This window comes from Micropterus dolomieu, linkage group LG23 (genome assembly GCF_021292245.1).
Source record: "Micropterus dolomieu isolate WLL.071019.BEF.003 ecotype Adirondacks linkage group LG23, ASM2129224v1, whole genome shotgun sequence".
NCBI lineage: Eukaryota > Metazoa > Chordata > Actinopteri > Centrarchiformes > Centrarchidae > Micropterus > Micropterus dolomieu.
Window position 1 is genome coordinate 5,016,278 of NC_060172.1, and position 18,701 is coordinate 5,034,978.

At 41.7% G+C, this 18,701-nt stretch overlaps 1 protein-coding gene across 1 annotated transcript in view; it reads left to right on the forward strand.

The window, feature by feature from the left end:
- The window catches only part of slco2b1 (solute carrier organic anion transporter family, member 2B1), a 36,073-nt gene extending 19,210 nt beyond the window's left edge, over positions 1-16,863 (forward strand). The window contains exons 7-15 of the mRNA XM_046040406.1: positions 1,230-1,360; positions 6,623-6,713; positions 6,975-7,139; positions 7,261-7,450; positions 9,548-9,692; positions 12,087-12,247; positions 14,411-14,475; positions 15,458-15,578; positions 16,366-16,863. Of these exons, the coding sequence (XP_045896362.1) occupies positions 1,230-1,360; positions 6,623-6,713; positions 6,975-7,139; positions 7,261-7,450; positions 9,548-9,692; positions 12,087-12,247; positions 14,411-14,475; positions 15,458-15,578; positions 16,366-16,549 (1,253 nt within the window). The 3' untranslated portion in view covers positions 16,550-16,863. The remainder of the gene's footprint in view (positions 1-1,229; positions 1,361-6,622; positions 6,714-6,974; positions 7,140-7,260; positions 7,451-9,547; positions 9,693-12,086; positions 12,248-14,410; positions 14,476-15,457; positions 15,579-16,365) is intronic.
- Positions 16,864-18,701: the final 1,838 nt, after the last annotated feature.

An 18,701-nucleotide genomic window follows, 5' to 3' on the forward strand; every position in this document is an offset into this window, starting at 1 on the left:
TAATAAATCTGAATGCAGTAATTGATGAGCTGTACCTGTCAGAGGTTTTATATAACAGTACAAGTATTATGTATTGAGTAAAGCTGATGTTTAATGCTCTGTTGGGCAGGAGTTTATGCTGCTTGTTCCTTTTATTTTCAGTAATTAGGGCCTTGCATGCCAAGTTCTTTTGGGCTGGTACCCAAACCTGTGCCATCTAACTCTGTGAGATCTACAGTCTGAAACTCCTGGTTTGTATTAACCACAGAGGTGATTTCACAATAAAAAGTAGTATTATTAGTTGGCGTAAACATTGAGGTTGGATCAGAAAATGTTCAGAATAACAGATCCTTGTTGACTTTCAGTTCAATTCCATCCATCACATTATGACAGAAACACACACATGAGAGTCACATAAAATGATATTAAAACTAAATTACAACATCACTAATCCCGCAAATGAATAAAAAGAAGCATGTGTACAGCTGTATGAAAAAGTAGGGTCAGCCTGTTTTTCTTTGTTTAAATGGAGATTGCAGTGTGACTAAAAGAATCTTTTAAAAGTCAGGCTGTAAAAGTCAGAAAGTCGGGTTTGAGTGGGGATTTTTGTTGCATGTTTGATGATTCTGGTGAGTTTCTTCTTTTTTTCTCTGTGAGGACGTTCTACCAGGATGTGATGTTGAATGTGGGAACTGACTCAAAAGTGACCTGGATGCTGAATGTCCTGTCTGATGTTAATACCTTTCAGCCTTCTCGTGAGGGACATGGGTTGTTGGGCCTTTTTTCAGACCCTGATCTGTATCTTGTGTGAAGGACAGGTGGTGGTATCTGATCTCAGCCCAGGTATTTAAAGCTCTCGACGTGTTTCACTACCTGCCCCTCCAGCCTGAGGGGTGCAGAGAGGTAATGCTGCAATACAGCTCTGGAACCAGTCTACCACGGTGTCTGTCAAGCAGGCCACCAAGGCCATGTCATCAGCATACTTAAAAGTGTCGGTCCGTTGCTAATGCAGGTGGAGTTGTTTGTGTACATGAAGAAGATTTAATCTTTGTGCTGGTCCCGGTTGATAACTGTTGATAACTCTTTGGCAACCTTCTTTGGCACACAGTTCTATGCATGAAATGTGTACAAGTAAAGTTAATAGATGATTGATAGACAGTCAACGTGAAAAGAGAAACTTCTTCACAGTTTTGTTGGTCCCACAAGAGTTTAGTTTTTGTTTCATGACTGACTTGAACTTCTTTTCCCAGACCAAATCGAGTTGAACCATGAGGACCTGCGCTGGGTGGGAGCCTGGTGGCTCGGCTTCCTGGTGGCGTCCTGCCTCCTCTTCCTCGCTGCGTTGCCTTACCTCTTCTTCCCCAGAAACATGCCCAAAGAGGTGAGCAGAAAAGTCCTGCCTGATGTAAAGCTTGCAGGCGTTATATTCCGCAGCCATGTCCGGTTAATGCTCCTCTCCTTTAGAGTCTACTTCTACGTAAACCTCTTCCTCTGTCCACATTTGGAGGACACAGTCAGTGTGTCCTTTATAGGCCCCAGTATCCCAAAGCCATCATTCATATGGTGTTCAGGTATTACACATCGTACAGGCAGGTAGTCATGATTTGATTTCATGGGTCAAACTGTTTATTTGGATTTAGAATTGGGATCCCCATACTCTTCCAGGGGTCCATATTCATATAAATTACGTGCAGTCAATAATGTACTTGCACTTCATACAGTAAGTGACTAAATGAACTTTGCATCCAACAATCAAAATGACATCAAAATCAAGCGTGTACAAAACATTATGCAGTACAATGCAGGTGCATTTTGATATAGTCTTGTTGATATCTTGAGACAACTTTTCACCCCAACAAGAAATATTATCACGTTTTAATCACACAAGATCTCGTCCCAACCCTATGAAACAATTTCCATGCTGTGACAAATTAAACCAAGGACAGGTGCTGACAAAAAATAATCAGTTGAGAAACCTTGAAATTTGATTTGTCCAAGATCCATTGGGGATACATTAGGAGATACACTGAGATATCTGATATATAGACACATTTAAACCTGCAGCACTCACTGACAGCTGTGAATCATGTGTTCAGGGCCAACGTCATCATTTAGCAACTCTTTGAAATAGAAACTTCCTGCTGGGAAACTCTAACTTTTCAGGCTGTATTAGTCAACTTTATGAACCTGAATGCACCATCAGTTCTGTTATCCAAGCTGTTATCAAGATATATTATATATATATTATTAATCTTATGGGTTTAATTTAACACAGTGAAATTAACATGGGCTTATTATATCCATTTTTATGCGGATGATGCTGTCTTGAATACAGTTGGCGCCTCTTCAACTCAAGTTGGTTAATTATGACTCCAGCATGACACGTTACTGCTTAACTCGCGCCAGATGAATTAATCATTGGAAGCTGTTAACTCTCTCTGCTCTTTGTGGTTTTCCTCTGGAGTGTTCATGTCTTCCGGTGGCAGCAGTCTTTCGTGACGACAACTTATCTTAAACATACCAATGTGATAATGATCAGCGGAGTATAGCTGCAGTTTGCAGATGATTTTATGATGGCAGAAACAGGAGGAAGGAGGAAGGAGGGTTTTCTCTGATGTTTGGAAATGAGAGGTTTGGCTCAGCTGATTTAAAAATATCTTTCACAGGCAGAGCTAGCAGACGTGCACAATTCTGTTTTTATTTTTATGACAGAAAATGTTAGTTTGCATCAGAATGATAAAACTTTATTGATCCACAAAAGGGTGAATTCATGTGACTGCAACACAAGAGCTGGATAAAGACATAAGGAAGCAAGTGAAGAACTTAAAGTAAAGTCATTGAAATCAGTATTTTTATATTAGCAAAGGTTAACACAACAACGTGTGTGAAAGGTGTCGCTTGTAGTAACAAACTCAGAGAGAAATCATCAACAGCTCTGCAGCTCCTCAAAGTCTTTTAAGCTTCTTTTTGTTTTAGGGCACATTTCCTGTCTCAGTCTTTCCAGCAGCAGCCGCCGTACATGAGCTGATAAGTTGCAAAACCAAATGTCATTCCTGTTTCTTAGCAACAAGACGTATAAGATAAAACAGAAACAGAAACAAACAAAAAACAGAGCCAGAATAAGAAAGCTGGCAAAAATAATTAAGATTACCAGGATGCAAAATGTAAAGAATGCTCATGAACTGACCTCTTGTCACCTCAACCTCTAACAGGAATCAGCTTCAGTGGTTTTGGCTCAGTCCCCAAAACAAAGTCATAGTTCAGATGTTGTTTAACCAGTGATTGCTCAACGGAGTTCCATCAAAATTAGAACTTCCGCACTTTCAGTTTTAAACACCAAATATTTACAGATAAGTTTCCCTCTCTCAGGAAGAATGTTAAAGTTTCAGTACATCAGAGATTCATGCCTCTGATGGTTTGTCTTTGTGTGTCCTGTTGCCTCTGTATACTCGGGTTTGGACCTTTAAATATATGGAACTTGGAGTTTTTGCAGTATTCACCTTTCAGACCACACAAGCTCTACTTTTTGTGATACTTGTATTGATGCTACATGGGTATTATTTTCACAAACAAATATATATCTACTATATGTACATATACTCCTATATGTTGTATCAAGATGGGCAAAAATAAGAACTGAGACCTGGAGATGATAAAATTATTTAAATCAAAATGCAAAACAAGGCCAAAAGCTTTTGTCTTCCAGTCATCATCCTCTATCATCAGCTTCATGTATAGATGTATTGCACTTTTTTTTTTTTTATCAGAATAACCAGGACTGTTTGAAAATGCTGTTCGTTCTCATTCCCAGAGCGTCAAATACCTACGCTTTGTCACGTCTTTCGGCATCTGGCATGGCACCCTTTAGCGCCATTGTTCAATGCTAAAAATAGGCCTAGTATAAACGACAGAAAAGTCCGTAAGGAGGTGGTTGGGGTGGACGGGTGGGACAAAAAACGGAATTTCACGGGAGACTGGTATTCGTTTCCCTACAAACCAAAAATTCAACATTGATTCATTTTAGTGACATTAACTTGACTTTTGTAAGTAAGTAAGTTAAATCATTTCATCATTTTAACCCAGACCACAACCTTGTCCCAAACGTAGTTCTGGTGCTTAAACCTAACCAAACTGCAATGTTTCACAACATTAACCACTAGTTTTACTTTACAGTAGAAGTTTGTTGCATATTTATTCCTGCTCGCTTGACTGTGGAGCCCTACACTAATGAAAAGCAAAGCTAAAGGGTACCCAAGGAGTGAAATAGCAACACCAAAGGGTCTCTGCAAACTGTGTTGGAAACTCCTGTGTTGGAAAATAAAGATTTATTGGATGTGAATAGTCACGGTCAATGGGTTATGTACATGTGCCAAATTTAAGTTTACAAAATGCAGAACTGTGAAGGTGTGTCACAGTAAAACTGGCAGCAAAAATGAGCTCCTAACAGCCTCATTCCTAATAAATAACTGATAAGGCGCAACAACAAGCATAAAATTGGTCACTAATCTTCCTGATTTCACAACACCTCAAATGTGAAAAGAGCAGCAGAAAATGTTTGTCTGAACAACAGCAGCCTCATTTACCATTAAGGAGAATGGACACAACGGCTACAAAAACATGAAAAGAGGAGTTAAAATAGTTCATTTTGTTTATGCTGTGGCTGAAGCAAGCAGCAATGTGTTTGTGTGCAAACCTCATCAATGGCGGGAACTGATTCAGATAACTCAGCACAATAGCTATTGTCTCCAAATTCCATAAATGTTTCATTCCACTTTGTCTCTGTCTGTTTTTTTCTTGTCCCAAAGGGGTTGAATGTGTTTTACTTGCTTTCATTTTACAAACCCATGTAATGATCCACATGGTGCCCAAACAGTGTTAAATGGACCTGGGTGAAACATGTTTGTGTTATTTGGATGGTAGAGTAGTGAATCTTGTGGTTTTTAAAATCGAAAGTAAGTTTCACTCCGCTGGACTTTGGCCATGCTGATTACTTTGGCTCCTGAGTTTGTTTCCACCAGACTTATCAGATTAAATACTGGGTTGAGCAACCTGCTGGCAGGCACTTCACTTCTTTGAGCCAGTTTCTCTCTAGAGTTGAGTCACTGTAACATCTAAAGCAACTTCTTTCACTCAGTTTGTAAAGGACATCTGCAGAGTTTTTAATCCCAACGTTGTGACCCAGAAAACCAAATGTTAAACATTGTCTTATCACCTTGATGCTTACTGACTTCTGCTAATTTAAAAGCAATTGGTTAGTATGTTTTGGTACATTTTTAGTATGATATAGTATCTATAATATAGTTTAAAGATGTTGTTTACAAGCATAAATACACATTTGCAGCTCTTTTAGATGCTACCAGAAGCTTTGTGGCTGCTTTAGTTGCACTTTCTCTGTCATCACTCATTTTTAATCTCACAGCTCAGCAGCTGTCTTTGACTTTAATTTTGTCTGACAATGTTGTGATCATAAAATAATGATTTTATCTGCAGCTCAGTAGCTTGGTAACTCATTCAGATGCAGAAAAAACTTTTGAGCTTTCAACTCCCGTGTTACATTCAGTAGTCCCGGCTTTTGGTCCATGCAAAATCAAACCTGCTGCGGTTCTTCGTCTGCATTATTTTATTCTTTCGCCAAATCTTCTGTAACTACAGAACGGACCATCTGCTTCATGTTTACACCGGCACGCTCATGCCCAGTGTACCTGAACGGCCACCAGCTGTGCGTTTTCAGTCGTTTTAGTACAGACGGAGATCAACTCAACAAAAGTCGGTTTTTAAACTAAAGCGGAGCAGAGTGGACGGGGCCTTAAATTGTTATTATTATGAGTCAGTTATCAATGTTGGCAGTGGGGATCGTCTCCTGCAGCTGGATCCTTAATCCATCTGTTTTCTCCCAAAACAGGCTAGGGTTGGAATGTAGATCGACTGATAAATAAAGAGATTCACCTCCACGCTCCTGGCTTTGTCGAAATATGTTGATCACTATCCACCTATTTATCTCATGTCCTCAGTCAACTTTAAAATCTAAGCATGTTTCTCAGCCTTTGTCGAACTGACAGTGGTTTTCAAAGTGGGAGGCGGGCCAAGCTCTGCAGGCTCAGTGAATTGAAGAGAAAAGGTGTACTGTGCCACTTTCCCAGAGTCAGAAACTAATAACTGCCATATTACATAAACATATAAACGGCGATTTTGAGCTATTTTGGCTTTATTGTTTATCATGATCCTATAGTTTTCCAGCACTTGAGTCAAACTAAGCAAGTAAACTAAGAGGGGACGAGAGGGCGCCTTTTTCCAAGCTTTGTCTGAGGGGGGGCCCTCAGTCTCAAACTTTGAAAACCCCTGTTTTAAACTAAATAAATGCTGATGTCCCGTCTGCAACATGGCCTCCCTTTTTCCAGGACCCTTACCCTTAACACTACAATGATGCATGTCTGGATCTGCAGTGTGCTTGGTCTGCTGCACATTCACTCACGTGGCATTGGGAGGACATTATCTGAAGTATCTCACAGGGCTGTGAGTGTAAACCTCTCTAGCTTGCAGGGCCCCAGCAGAGTCCCTGAAAGTAGCAGCGCCTGCAGACTGTTTTGAAACCGGAAGTAAAAAAAAACGATTCATGTGATGTTCTGCTTCCATATTTGTCCAGGACGACGCAGCCGATGTCGAGTCCAGACCGGACACGAAGCAGCAGCAGACAAACCAGCCGCAGGAAGACTCTCTCCTTCAGTTCCTCAAAAGTAAGAGTCTTCTTTTCCTCTTCTGTTTCCTGTCAGGCAGCAGCAGAGGCAGCTAATGTGCACCGACAGTGAACAGGGGTCACTGTGATTACACAAGAGCTGTTTCTTACAGCGTAGCCCCAGTGAGTTCACAGAGAGATCTGTAGATTGGCCGCTGTAAATGCCCAGGAGTGCTGGATCTAATTTGTATGAACTGAGCCTTTAAGGATAAATGTTTCCACCCATCAGACCTCATCATCTTTACTGTCTACCGTCCCTCAGGTTTTCCTCGTACCGCTCTGCGAACACTGCGGAGCCCCGTCTTCCTGCTGGTGGTTCTGGCGCAGATCAACCTGGCCGCGCTGCTGTCAGGCCTCGCCACCTTTATGGCCAAGTTCATTGAGAGACAGTTCAGCCAGACTGTCCCCTTTTCCACCATGATGATAGGTGAGAGTGCACGAGGGTTTGTGGAGCTCACCCCCCCGAGAGCGTGAATGAATTCATCATATGTGTTGCAGCAGGTCCAGCTGGGATCAAATCAAATGTCCTCCCGACGTCTTTCTTTCAGGAGGAGTTTGTATCCCGCTGGCAGTGCTGGGCACCGTCCTGGGTGGAGCTCTGATGCGGAGGTTCAACATTTCCGTCAGAGGTGCCAGCAAGTTGTGCACCGCTGTCATCCTGATCTGCGTGTTCTCCGCCACACCGCTGCTGCTCATTGGCTGCTCCACCCAGAAGGTCGCAGAGGTCTATCCTCACAGGTAGATACGCAGGCCTGGGGCACTAATTTCACTATTGACAGGGAAATAATTTCGCATCAGGAGATAGAACAGGCTGATCGCCACCTCCTCCTACACATTCTCACTCCCGACTCGTCACAGACTGACGCTTGGTCACGCTTTTTAACGCCTCTTTCGCGTCATTTTTAGACGTTTAACGCTCCGCAGTCAAGTTAGCAACGCTTAGCAACAACAAATATGCAACGTCTGGTTACGCTTTCAAAATAAAACACAAGCGTTTCGAAACAAGTCGTGAAACTTTTATTTAGGCACAAAAAATACTTGCTTATGTTAGATCATGGTTTGGGTTAAAATAACTACATTGGTTAACTGAACTAAGTTAACTTACGTCATTTGCATAACTCCATCGGACACGGGGAGAACATGTAAACGCTACGCAGAAAGGCCGGGGTTTGAACCAGCAACCTTCTTGCTGTGCCCAACCAACAAACAAACAAAAACAATAACAAACAAACAAATAATAAAAATAATAATAATAGTAAAAGACAACCAGCCGAACAGCAGCAATGAACAGCTGACATAGTAAGACAACTAAGAGAAAAATGAAAAAGAAACAGTCCAGCACACTAAATAAGCAACACAGCACAGTCACGAGAGCTGGAATAATAATTAATTTAAATAAGTAACTGAAAGAAAAGCATCAGGAATAATTCTACCAGGGACAACCTAAATTTGTTTGTGTCTATGTGTGAGACTGATTGTGTCTGTATGTGTGTGTGTGTACATGTGTGTGCGCATAAGCCTGTTAAAAGATGTAGTTGTTAGTGAGAGTGGGAGACGCCACGACTGTGCCACACCGACCCCAGCAACAGGCAGGCAAGAACCCCAGCAGCCAATAGGGGTGGGAGAAAGAAAAAGAATAAATCAATCAAAAAAACCAACAAAAAAACAAAGACTCCCAGATGCAATATAAATATGTCCAATCTCACCACATTATTTCCTGTACAACATTAGGGAGTCAACAATTGCACAACAAAACAGCACACCCTTGTATAGATTTGTAAAAAGGAACAAAACACCTCTACATGTTTTCTGAACCATAAAATGAACTAAAAAGCACCTTTTACGTTCTGAGAAGGTTAGAATTTACTGTTATGGTGCTAAAAGGTGCTGTGAAAAATTAGGCTCAGCAGTGCAACCAATGCAAAAAGTCAGTCTGCAGCACTGACAAATGAAGTCGCACTTACATGCCTACATAATTTGCACATGAGTGGCAAAAAGGTTGTAATGCTCTTTGGTCAAAAGTTCTATATCAATGTGGCCATTTACTAACAGGGAACTAATTTCACCACAAACAGAACTATTCAATTCAGCTTTATTAGCATGAATGTAAAACAACAATATTGTCAAAGCTACAAATAAATTACAAAAGAACAATTCATTTCATTAAATAAAGTAAATAAAACTGTAAAAGTGTGTGTTTGTATGCGTTAAAGAATTAAATTATATATATATATATATATATATAATATAAAAATGAAGTAAAAATAAATATTTAAAAATAAAATAAATAATAATAAATAATAATAAGTAATAATAAGTAAAACGTGTGTGTGTTAATAGACAATAAATAAATAAATAAACAATTAAAAATCAGCATCAGATGTGAAATAAAAAATAAAAAAATACACATAAAGTACTAAAATAACAAACTTATATATTTATCAGTCTACTCTGAGTTTCCACTGGTTGTCCTCAGTTCACTATTATCAGGGAACTAGTTTCCCGTCAGACTTATAATATAAATAATTTTTCACCAGGTGCAGTCAGTCCGCAGCACAGAATGAACTTGTAGTTCTTGTTTTTTGTTCCTGGGGGCCCTTCTCCCAGCATTTGAGTGAAACTGAGCTGAACTGAACAAAACATTTGTTTTTTACTTCTTTTCTGCAACAAGAACAACGTAAACCGGCACAATGATGAATTCACTATGTGATGAACCTGCATGTCATTTTGTGCATAAAAGCAGACAACAGCATCTGTGGTTAGAACTAACTTCCTACTTTAAAACATAAAAGTTCAATACTGTGTGTGTGTGTGTGTGTGTGTGTGTGTTTTCAGGACTAGTGCGTTGTCGTGCAGAGCAGGCTGTCACTGCCCTGAGGAGGCGTTTAACCCGGTCTGTGGTTCGGACGGCGTGGAGTTCCGGTCTCCCTGCCACGCCGGCTGTAATGGAATAGAGACAGATTCCAACAACAAAACCACAGTAAGTACGTTAGCGTCATCTGAGCTGCTGTGTTCATCTTCTCTGCATTTGGCTCCTTCAGATATGAAATATAATCTGTCCTCTCTCTTCATTCGCTGCCTCCCCGACATCCACACCCTGTTCTTGAGTTTGTGTGCTTTCCAGTGTACTCCTCCAACGTCTGTTTCTGTGGAAGTGGTCTTGAGTGAAAACAGAAAGCATTAATAAGGACAGTGGAATTAATGCAGAGCTCTCTCTGTTACCCTCAGTTAGTCGAGGGACTGGGAGCTGCTGCTGGAAGCTGGGGTGAAGTTCACAGTGTGCTATTTCAGATAGATCAATAGATCAATAGATAGATCGCAGAGGCTTTGTTGTGCTCTGTGTTTCTACCCTGGTTCCTGAGCTATTTTGTGTTAAACCCATAATTACATTCCACTCACTCACGCCCAGCACTAGGGGAAAGATTTGGGGTCCTTTAAATCATTTGGATCTACAGTATAACTCTATAACTAGCTGCGTTTCCTGGCCTGCTGTGGGACATTCTGACAATAAGCGCAGGTCTCCATTAAACGCCTGCTCTGGTTTATATAGAAGTTCTCTGGATGTATAAAACCTCTTAAACCCCGCGGGGTCGCCGCTTTAGCTGCTACTAAGCTGCTCAGATCGTTGCTGCACATCGTTAGATCGGTTAGATTCTCCGCAATTCAGTAGTTCAGTTCATTTAACAGAAACAACGAGCCCCAAAGTCTGACTCTTTATTTATAGATTTACCGGTGCATGGTAGGTATGAATGTTTAAGTAAATAATATGATAATATTACACTTCGTGGTACAAGCAGAAACATTTTGCTGCAGTGATTTGGCTTTTGGGCATTTCTCCCAGTCAGCAGGGGAGTTTCTGTCTGATTTAAGTTTGAATTCTGGGTATGTTTGGGAAATTTCAGATTTAGGACATTCTCTGAAAATTAACCTGTAAAGTTTCTTCCTCTCACAGTTTCATTTTCACATGACTCCCAAAATTATTTCTCTATGTCATCGGATGTCACTATTTATGTTGGCAGTAATTCTGCATTTTTAACATTTGATTTTAGTCTTTGAATAGCTGTCCAGATGTGCAGGAAGTGACATCACGTTGGATCTAAAGCTTCACTGGTGAGGAGCTTTTTAGAGTCAGAGGAACAGTTGGTAACTGGACAGAGACCAGGATGATGTTTTCACTTTCTCTCTCTCTCTCCAACACGTTTCCTGTAACTGAAAGCAACTGTTTCAGTCACCACATTCAGCTTTCCTGGAAAAAAAAAAAAATCCCAGAGTGAAGTCTGAATAAACCAGGAGGGAAAAAGAAAAGCAGATACTGTGAAGTGACACACTCCTCACCCACAAACCGTGACGTGAGCCGGACTTTTCACACAGCTCCTGCAGGTTCATCACAAACTTTTATTTTTAAATTCTTCATTTTATTGCTGCTTCAAACAAACCACAGCTGAATTCTGCCTATCTAACACGAACAGAACGGCCCTCCGGTGTTTCTCATAGGATGGCCGCACACTAGAGGATAACTGGGCCCATTTAGGGTCCCATTCTCCCGCCCGGCAGTCGAGGCTGGTCGGAACAGATTATCGGCTCAAATGATCCTGCAGTGTGACGGGTTTACAGACTGATGGCTGGATCAGAGGCTCCCTGATCAGGAACCCTCAGCAGCCAATGAGAGCGAGCTCAGCGAGTTCATCCACAGTTTGATCCTCTGGTTTTTGTGCGCAAAACACATCAACACTCAAGGTCGACCGGCTGACCATGTTTGTTTCTGTCTGAAGTCACGTTTGATCACATGAGATTCTGTGAGATCCCAAGTCCCCGGAACCGCCGCTCTGACAGCGTTTAGTATAAACTACTACCTCTCCGCTCTAACGTTTCATTATCGATTATACTTCAGATTAACCCTGACGGCAAGGTTTTGGCTTAACCGATTAATCAGTCAACAACATGACTTCTTCAGATTGTTTGTCCAACTTTATATCCTCAAACTTAAGGACCTGAAAACATAAAGTTTGGGCATTTTGCTTAAAAAACAATTATCTGATTATCGAAACAGCTGCAGATGAATTTTCAGCAAGTCGACTAATCGATTAATTGACTAATTGTTTCAGCTCCAGTGGATTCATAAAACCTGGGGATTAATAAAAGTAATGAAACGTTTTGTGTAAGTTGTTTCAATCTTGCATCATGCATCTAAAATTTACAAATATTTATAAATTTGTGGTCTTGTGTATTTGTTCAGCGGTGAAACAGCAGCAACGTTCTCTCTAAACTAAAGTGTTTAAAGACATCAACCGCCGGCTCAGTATAAATGACAGCCTGTGGGGGGCGCTCTCCACGCCTGGACTCTGACCTCCTGATAATGTGTCTGTTTGTGTAGAACTACACTCAGTGTCGGTGTGTCGGCGGTCTCGGCTCCGCCTTCCCCGGGACCTGCGGCAGCGGATGCTCCCACCTCCTCCTCCCCTTCGTGGCTCTGCTCGGCCTCACCAGCTTCGTCGCCTCCTTCTCACAGACGCCCTCCTACATGATGATACTCAGGTAGGAAAGCACCAGAATAAAAGTGTATAAAATATGTAAATTAACCCTTTTATTTATTTATTTACTCCACAAAATGTGTTCTGTCATTTTGATTTCATGACTCTGGAGATATTTCTCTTTGTAGAACACGATCAGAGTCCACCTGTGGCAAGTTGAGTTGATTGGGCGTGATTCAGAAAGCCGCACCTGTGTGGAAACACTCTAAGTTCTTATCAGACCAAGAACCGAGCCATGAGGACCGGGGAACTCTCTCTAGACGCCGAGACCATATTAGCATGACATGATCTCTGTGATCACACAGTGAGGAGCTGCGATAAAAGGCTGATGGTCAGTTTCCTCGCAGCCGAAACAGAAAGAAAAGAAACTCTTAAATGATGTGTCCGACCTGCACGCTAAAAGCACTCTGTTTACCACAAAGCACAAATGATTAGCTGCTTACAGCTGCAACACATTAAACAAATTCCAGATGGTTGTGAAAGAGCTGCAGATTGATTTAGTGCTGTATGAAAATGAAAGGAGGGTTTTGAGATTTAGAGCTGAGGAGAGCATTTTAAGGCTCTTCATTTTGGTAGAGTTCAGACACTCTGTCAGACCCCGCCTCTCCTGACCCTGCTGTCTTACTTGTTCCTCATTTGATAATCAGCCTCCTGTTTCAGCAGCAGTCACAGTTTGTCCTTTATGTTCCCAGCTGTGAGGTTAGACCAGATTTCAAATGAAACAATGAGTAATTGAGCTGTGAGGTGTGAGTCAGTCCACCTCTTTTAGATACACAGACAAGACAGCCAGATAAGAGACAGACTGAAAGTCAAGTTTCTGATGTAGAAGGATGGAAATTATGATTAATTGCAGCTCGACTCACTGTGAAGTATTTTAGAGCAAATCTTAAATGTTTTATTTAATAGTTCTACTGTTAATCTGATGCGGATGTAACAGCCTCAAATTAAAGCTGACTTCAAACTGAAGTTCAGAGCAAACAAACACCTCAGACGGAACAGAGGCATAAAATCATGCTGAATTAACCGTTAGCAGCTTTTCACATCAAATAAGTTGATTTTAATTCAAGTTAGAAACTCCTGGACTTTAATCGCTCCTGTGTTTCAAAAACTTTCTGCACATTTAGAATCTCTCCCAAATATCTGTGTTCTCTGACATGTCGAGAAAAAAGTCGTAATATTATGAGACACACGTCGTTATTTAATTGGAATTCATGATATTTTTTAAGTCTACCTGTCCTGTACTACTACAGGAAGTCAGCCATTTTGATTTTGAAGTAAGCCCTTTGTGACAAATCATGTGATTTACATGACATTTTCACAGCGTGGGCCAACTTCACCTACTGCTACACAACAAATAATGAGCGGGTGTTGTCTAGCGCCACTAGGGGACACAGAATGTGCGTCTTCCGACCTCCTGCCGCTGCACATCACCCGCATCATGGCGCAAGGGCCCGCCAACGCCGCTGGCAGCTTTAATTAGATTTAGATTTCTAAGCAGATTGATGAACATTTGTGGTCGATGGACACACATGGAGAAAATAGAGAGTTTCAGAGACTTTTCTCTGGCCCTGCTAGCTGTGCTGCTTGAAGCCTTGTTCAGACCGCAGCAGCTGGAATCTTTGACCACATAAACACTCAGTATCAGTAACCAGTGCAAGCTGGAGCTGGTTTTAATCTTCTTCTTTTAAGTCCTAAGGCCTCGCATGGACTTGCACCACCTATCTGACCTGTTTACACCACACACTTGAAATCTTTAAATCAAGGTTTAAAACCTGTATTCACCTCACAAAAGCCCGGGGCGCTGGGTGGAGCAACCCTTGAGCACCCTGAGTCTCTGAACCTGATGAATGATGTCTTCTGTGTCGCACGTGTGTGTTCAGAGTTACGACTGTGACGGAGTTCTTGTTTTAAGATACCTTACAGACCTCCACGAGCTGAGTCGTTGCAACACCATGCAAACCACATAGGACCAAAATAAACCTTTACCTGCTTGTTATCATAGCAGCCGTCAGATGGATTACAGCGGGGACATTCCTGCTGCTGCTGCTGCTGCGTTTCAACATGTCAGCAAACCAAACACACACACGGATGGATGCACATCCTCCCACTGAAAATAAACATCATCATCATTTTCATTGTGAATGTGATGTTTGTGTCCCTGCTGCAGGACGGTGGCCGTAGAGGACAAGTCTTTTGCGGTGGGAGTTCAGTACATGCTGTTCAGAGTGCTCGGTGAGTCCACTGATCTCACATCTGTGCTGCCCTGATTCTTCTGTTTCTCTTCCATCATCAGTTTAAAATGTTGAGTATGCATTAAAAATGTTGTAATAATGGGGGACTCTCATCATCATCATCATCATCTGTATTGTTTAGACAGATGGATATACAGTCAAAGAAATGCTCGCTCATTTTGTTGCAGCAAGTTTGTTAAACGTTAACAAAGTTAGTGAAAGTATGAGAATGTCATACTTGAAAGCCTGACTGTGGAAATGTATAATGTTACTGCTCAGCTGCGGGCAGAGTCTGCCCGGAACTTTCTGACCTTTTAGTTTCATCATCGGGATAAAAACGTTTGTACACACAGCTTGCATTCAAGTGCTGTCAGAATAATCGGAAAAATGAGTCCCTGGATGGGAAATTTAACTTGAACGCCCCCTGAAGTCAGAACAATAACTCGGAAAGTCTGCAAATGTTTCGGTACACGACTTGTAGAGTTGATGTCACATTATACAGAAATGCAACTTGTAATATGATATTAGCTTGTAACCATTACTTGCTGTCTGCAGGTAGCGTGATCTAGATCTAGTCAGGTATATTTGAGCGTCACAAACAGAGATGTTCACAAGTCTCTGAGCTAGAGTCCAAGTCAAGTGTCAAGTAACTTGTGGTTATAATGAATGTTGTATCAGCTGCTGCGTTCAGTCCAGGCTGCTTATAACACTGTGTAGCTATAAGGAATACTGTAACTGTTTTTCACTTACAGAGCACAACCATGTGATGTGCAATGCAATTAATGACAGCTTATTAACTCCTGTAAGTTAACACCAACCGCAGACTCTCAAATCCAGGGTAAAGGTAACTAAATAAAACTGTAAGGTCACATGATCAACAATAAACCTGTAAGCTCTTTCTAGCCAACGGTAATAATTAAGTTAAAAGTAGTTAATCCATCCTAAACCCGTGTGTGTGTGTGTGTGTGTGTGTGTGTGTGCAGCGTTCATGCCCGGCCCGGTGTTGTACGGCAGCGTCATCGACAAGACCTGCATCCTGTGGGGTAACAAGTGCAGCAAGCAGACTTCCTGTCTCTACTACAACCTGGACAACTTCAGACAGAGGTGAGTTGTTTGGAGATGGATTCACATCCTGACACTGACCACAGGTGGGCCGACCGTCTGTCACACCAATCAGACTCTAAACACACCGAAAGCTCCATTCGGACAGCGGTCTGTCGTGTCTGATGCGTAACTTTTAAACTATTGGAAACTCGTTTGTACATCTGTGGTGAACCAGAAAGTACAGTATCTGTTTTATCCCCATCGTTGTCCCTGGTGATTTCACGCTCCGCCAGCCAAGATGGAGACAAGCATCCAATGAGTTATAAATATATAAATGAGAGAGACTAAATGTAGATATCTTAAGTTAAATTGATCAAGTTTAGAAACAAGTGCATGCGACCGTTACATGTCCTCTAAACAGATTGGTACGCCAATCTTGAGCTTAGATTGAACTTCGTACCAGGACCAGGGGCCGTAACAGATAAGCTTCTCAACCAAGCTCCGTTCCGCACAGTCTAGCACCAGATCTTAAATTACATGTACTCTGCATGGGAGAAAACTTTGAACAGATATCAGAAGGAAACAAACCAAGAATGGCCTTGTAAATGAAAATGTACCAGTGGAGCTCTCTGCGTGTTCTAAAGGGAACTGTTCTCAGCAGCAGCTGTTTGCCGTTGACACTGAAGACGCTGTGTTACATCTGAGAAAAATGGAGAAAACATGGTGGAGTCATAGTGACAACATGCTGAAGGAACAGCTCGTTGTGTGGTCGCGACTCTGGAAAGTCCTGGGTTTTCCTCGGTAGCCTGGACCATGACCGGCTGTATCTGTTTTTGTGTGTGTGCAGGTTTCTGGGTCTGCAGGTGGTTTTTGTGTGCGGGGGGCTGCTCTGTTTCCTGCTGACCATTGTGGTCCTGCGCAAGAGGGGCGGACTGGAGGAACCGCAGCCGGAGAGCAAAGGAGGGTACGAACTGGTGAAGGAGCAGAAAGCACCCGAGATCGCTTCGTCCAAAGAAAAAGTGCAGACCTGAAGAAACCCAACAAAGGGAAGAAGGGAAAGAAAGATGCAGAGGCTGAGGAAGGAGAAAAAAGGAAGAGTTCCGAAAGTTTGCTTACATGGACAGAAAGGAACGTGGAAGCTGCCACGCTACATAAGCCGCGAGTTACTCAGCCTGGTTCTGCTGCCCTCTGTATAATGAGGCTGACACACTTTTTGATATTGTACTTTTTCATATCCATGCTCTGCTAACATTTCCAGTGGTGGAAGTAGTAATGTAGCAATAACACAGTGTAGTAAAAAAAAAAACCACATATGCTATAATGGGATTATTATTTTTCATGCGTTCATGTGAAAACATTTTAATTACTTTATATACTACTGGGTAGCTTCATCTATAATAATCACCATAATGCTAATCTTAATAATGACACATCACTATTTTTTGATGATAATTTGTATCAATAATCTGAATCTGCAAGTAACCAGTAACTAAATCTGTCAGACAATGTGAAAAGTACAATATTTCCCTCTGAAATGTGGTGGTGTAGAAGTATAAAGTGGTATACAATGGATATACTCAGTAGTGCAAATACCTCAACATTGCACTTAAGTAGTATTTAAGGAAATGTACTCAGTTACTTTCCCCCACTGAACATTTCCAAAGGGATAACTGGTGTTTTTGTACATAAGATGATCTATTTACTGTGACATTTATGGTGAAAACGCTGTTTTATATGATGCAGTGAGCCAAACCAACCACCTCCACTTTTAAAATGTTGAATTTGGTGCTTACACTTGATACGCTGCAGTTCCTTTGAGAAAAACCTAAGAAGATACTGGCTGAACTGAAGTGAATGAAACTCTGAACTGAAATGCTAGCAGCCTACATTTAGCTTCTTTATGCTTCAAATTGAGGGTTTCTGGCTCCAGCAATGAGCAATGATGGCCTCTGGGCAACACGTTCTCACTCCCAACTCACATACTGACGCTTGGTCAGAGCCCTTTGGCGTCGCTTTTTAACGCCCTGGCTACCCCTTTAGCGTCATTTTTAGACGTTTAAGGCTCCGCGGTCGAGTTAGCAACGCTTAGCAACCACAAATATGCAACGTCCGGTTAGACTTTCAAAATAAAACGTTTCGAAACATCGCCGTTTTGTAACAGCACGTTATTAAAGTGAAACGTTGCAGTTTGGTTGGGTTTAGGCACAGAAAATACTTGGTGAAGGTTAGGAAAAGATCATGGCTTGGGTTAAAATAACTATGTAGGTCAGTTAACACTAAGTTAACTAACGTCACTTACTTATGTAGCTTTCGGTTTCACACGGGACACGAACCCCGGCCTTCTGGTTCAAAGTCGGGGTTCTGGCCCTCGATCCACCCCAACCACCTCGTTACTCAGTCTTTTGTGTTAAATATCATATACCTGCCTTTACCGTCAAAATCTGACCCTATAGGGCTTCCCCACGGGGTTGAACTATGATGCGATAGGGATCCCCAGTGCGTTACAAACCGACACCGATGGGTCTTGACCATGCGTCCATGTGACGAGCCGGGGAGTGAGTGGATGAATTTATCTGAGAATCATAATTACTCTGAAATTACCCTTTCAGCCAGGACATCCAATACAAATCTAAAGGTCTCTGGGTGCCTTGGTCTGGTCTGAGCCAGGTCAGGGAGACTCGACGGACCTACGACCTGCAAACAGAGAATTATGGAGGTAGTCGAGTTAGCACTACTGCTAGCAAGCAAACCTACTAGCATGTTTCTTACCTACTGACCAATGAGCGAGTCCTTAGGTGATCTTTTAGACAACAATTACTGCGTGCTTGCAGATGTTGATTTATTTGTTTGTTACATCGGTGGTAGTCTTTTTCTGGGAGAAAGGTGCACACATTATTAAAAATACTGTGAAGGGTTCTCAAAATCTGAGGAAGTAGCAGTTTTGTGTGCATGAATGTTCATTATGAATATGTCATGTTTTTGACGCAGCCATTTGTTTCTCAATCCTCGTCCCAATCATCATAATTGGTCAAAACTAAAAGAAGGTGAAAGAATAAAGCGGCAGGTTGTTTTTCTTTATGTTGTAGAGGACACTTGTGTGCTTTTTCATTGTTCTTTAGAACAAGGAGACAAGCTAACAAGGCTACCAAAAACTAGCTTACAGACACCATCGGTTGTGTCATG